Genomic DNA, 1,910 nt, shown 5'->3' with positions numbered 1-1,910 from the left:
GAAAATCCTCTCTACAGTTGCTGCTCCACTCCGCGTCCCTCTCTATCGTAATCTCAACGTCCACCTCCACCTCGCAGACACAGTTTCTTTCTGTCATCATACTCGTACGCCACATACAGAGCAGCTCCTCTGTAGAAAAACAGGAACAGAGTGGTCCTCCACGGTTCCGCTCCGCTCCCTCCGGCGGCACCACAACAAACCAATGGGCGCCGTCTCCGCGACGGCGGACGTCGTGGTGGCGCTCTTCTCGCTGATCATGGCGGTGGCGGCCCCGCTGTTCGACTCCCAGATCGTGCTCCCGCGCGGCCTCCACCCGGCGCCGCTCGTGGACATCCACCGCTGGTTCACCGTCGCGTTCGGCCACTACCTCGTCGCCGACCCGCCGCCTTTCTTCCTCGGCCTCGTCTGGCTCGACCTCGCCTTCCTGTGGCCCGTCTGCGTCGCCAACCTCTACGGCATCCTCGCGCGCCGCCGCTGGTCGGCGGCCACCTCGCTCATGGCGGGCGTCTACATGCTCACCTACTTGGTACGTGCCCGTCTTCGCCCTGCGTTTGCCCCTTTCTTCTTGCTTGCTTCAAGATCCATTCGAGTGATCAAGTGATAGCTAGCTTCTTTCGTCGTTGACCAAGCGTGAAACATTTGATAATATTATCTTAGATTGCTGCGCTGTCCTGCTGGTGGAAATTTGTGGAGGAAGTTTTTTTTAGTGAACTTGAGGATAGAGATTTGATAATTCAAAATTTCAAAAAATAAAAAATTCCTCGAGGAAATTTCTTCACCAATTATATTTTTTCGTTTGGTTCTGTCAACACTCGACAGGTAGTTAATCTCCAGTCGCCGGCCTATCACTCCTGTGGTACTTAACCTTTATCCTCTTCTCCGTTTTCATGGTTTTTTTTTGCTCGCTTCGTTTCTAACGGTGATTGCAATTGTTTCAGTCCGCGATACTCGGCGACATGTTGGGCTCAGGGAAAACAACGCCGAGGCTGCTCATGCTCAGCGCCGTTAACTGCTGCAACATCGGCTGCATCTTCAGCTCAGAAGAAGAAAGCCTAGATTGAATTTGTGTTCGTCATATTATTATTTTTGACCCGCATGTTTCAAGAAGAAAATAGTCAAGTTCCACTCGATGTAAACGTATAAGTACTTGTTCAATGACCGATGTATCTTTTCTTCCATTATTAAGCATTAGCAGGACAAAGTGTCTCCTGAGGAGAATGCTAGATTAGAGGCCAAGTTCTCAGAAGAGGAGATTAAAAATGCTGTGTTTGGGTCATACTCAGATGGGGCCCCTGGTCCTGATGGGATACCCTTTATGTTCTATCAAAGCTCTTGGGAATTGGTTAAATATGATCTTATTGAGATGTTTAATGCTTGGTTTAATGGTAGACTGGACCTTTTTAGACTTAATTTTGCCATGATTACATTGATTCCTAAAGAGAATGAGGCTAAGACTATGAACAAATTTAGACCTATTAGTCTCCTTAATTGTGTGTGCAAGATTTTTACTAAGGTTCTTACTAATAGGCTTGCTGGGTTGATTGGTAGGTTGATTTCTGACTTCCAATCTGCCTTTATGAGGGGGAGATATATTTTAGAGAGTGTGGTGTCTGCCCATGAAGTAGTGCATGCAGTGCATTCCACTGGTAGACAGGGTTTAGTGTTTAAAATAGACTATGAAAAGGCCTATGATAAAGTTAACCTGAATTTCCTTTATGAGATGTTGGCTCTGAGAGGATTTGGGTCTAAGTGGATTGGTTGGATTAAGAGTATTACTCAAGGAGGCTCTGTTGGAGTCAAATTAAATGGGGAGGAAAGTGACTTCTTCCTCACTGGTAAAGGTTTGAGGCAGGGGGACCCTGTAGCTCTTTTACTTTTTAACTTGGTGGTAGATGTGTTCTCTAGGATGT

General features: G+C 47.1%; 1 protein-coding gene across 2 annotated transcripts; it reads left to right on the top strand.

The window, feature by feature from the left end:
- Positions 1 to 1,371, top strand: LOC119274989 (sigma intracellular receptor 2-like). Of its 2 annotated transcripts, XM_037555764.1 has the most exons (3): positions 1 to 526; positions 820 to 856; positions 939 to 1,371. In XM_037555764.1, the coding sequence occupies exons 1-3, from the start codon at positions 203 to 205 to the stop codon at positions 1,007 to 1,009; spliced, it is 432 nt and encodes a 143-aa protein (XP_037411661.1). In that variant the 5' UTR covers positions 1 to 202; the 3' UTR covers positions 1,010 to 1,371. The 2 variants fall into 2 exon arrangements, with proteins under 2 accessions (XP_037411661.1, XP_037411660.1); XM_037555763.1 differs by lacking the exon at positions 820 to 856 and having other exon boundaries at positions 32 to 526.
- The last annotated feature ends 539 nt before the right edge of the window (positions 1,372 to 1,910 follow it).

The sequence above is a fragment of the Triticum dicoccoides genome, chromosome 3B, assembly GCF_002162155.2.
Source record: "Triticum dicoccoides isolate Atlit2015 ecotype Zavitan chromosome 3B, WEW_v2.0, whole genome shotgun sequence".
NCBI classification, from domain to species: Eukaryota; Viridiplantae; Streptophyta; class Magnoliopsida; order Poales; family Poaceae; genus Triticum; species Triticum dicoccoides.
The sequence above is the reverse complement of the archived record's forward strand: the minus strand, read 5'-3'. Positions and strand labels throughout refer to the sequence as shown.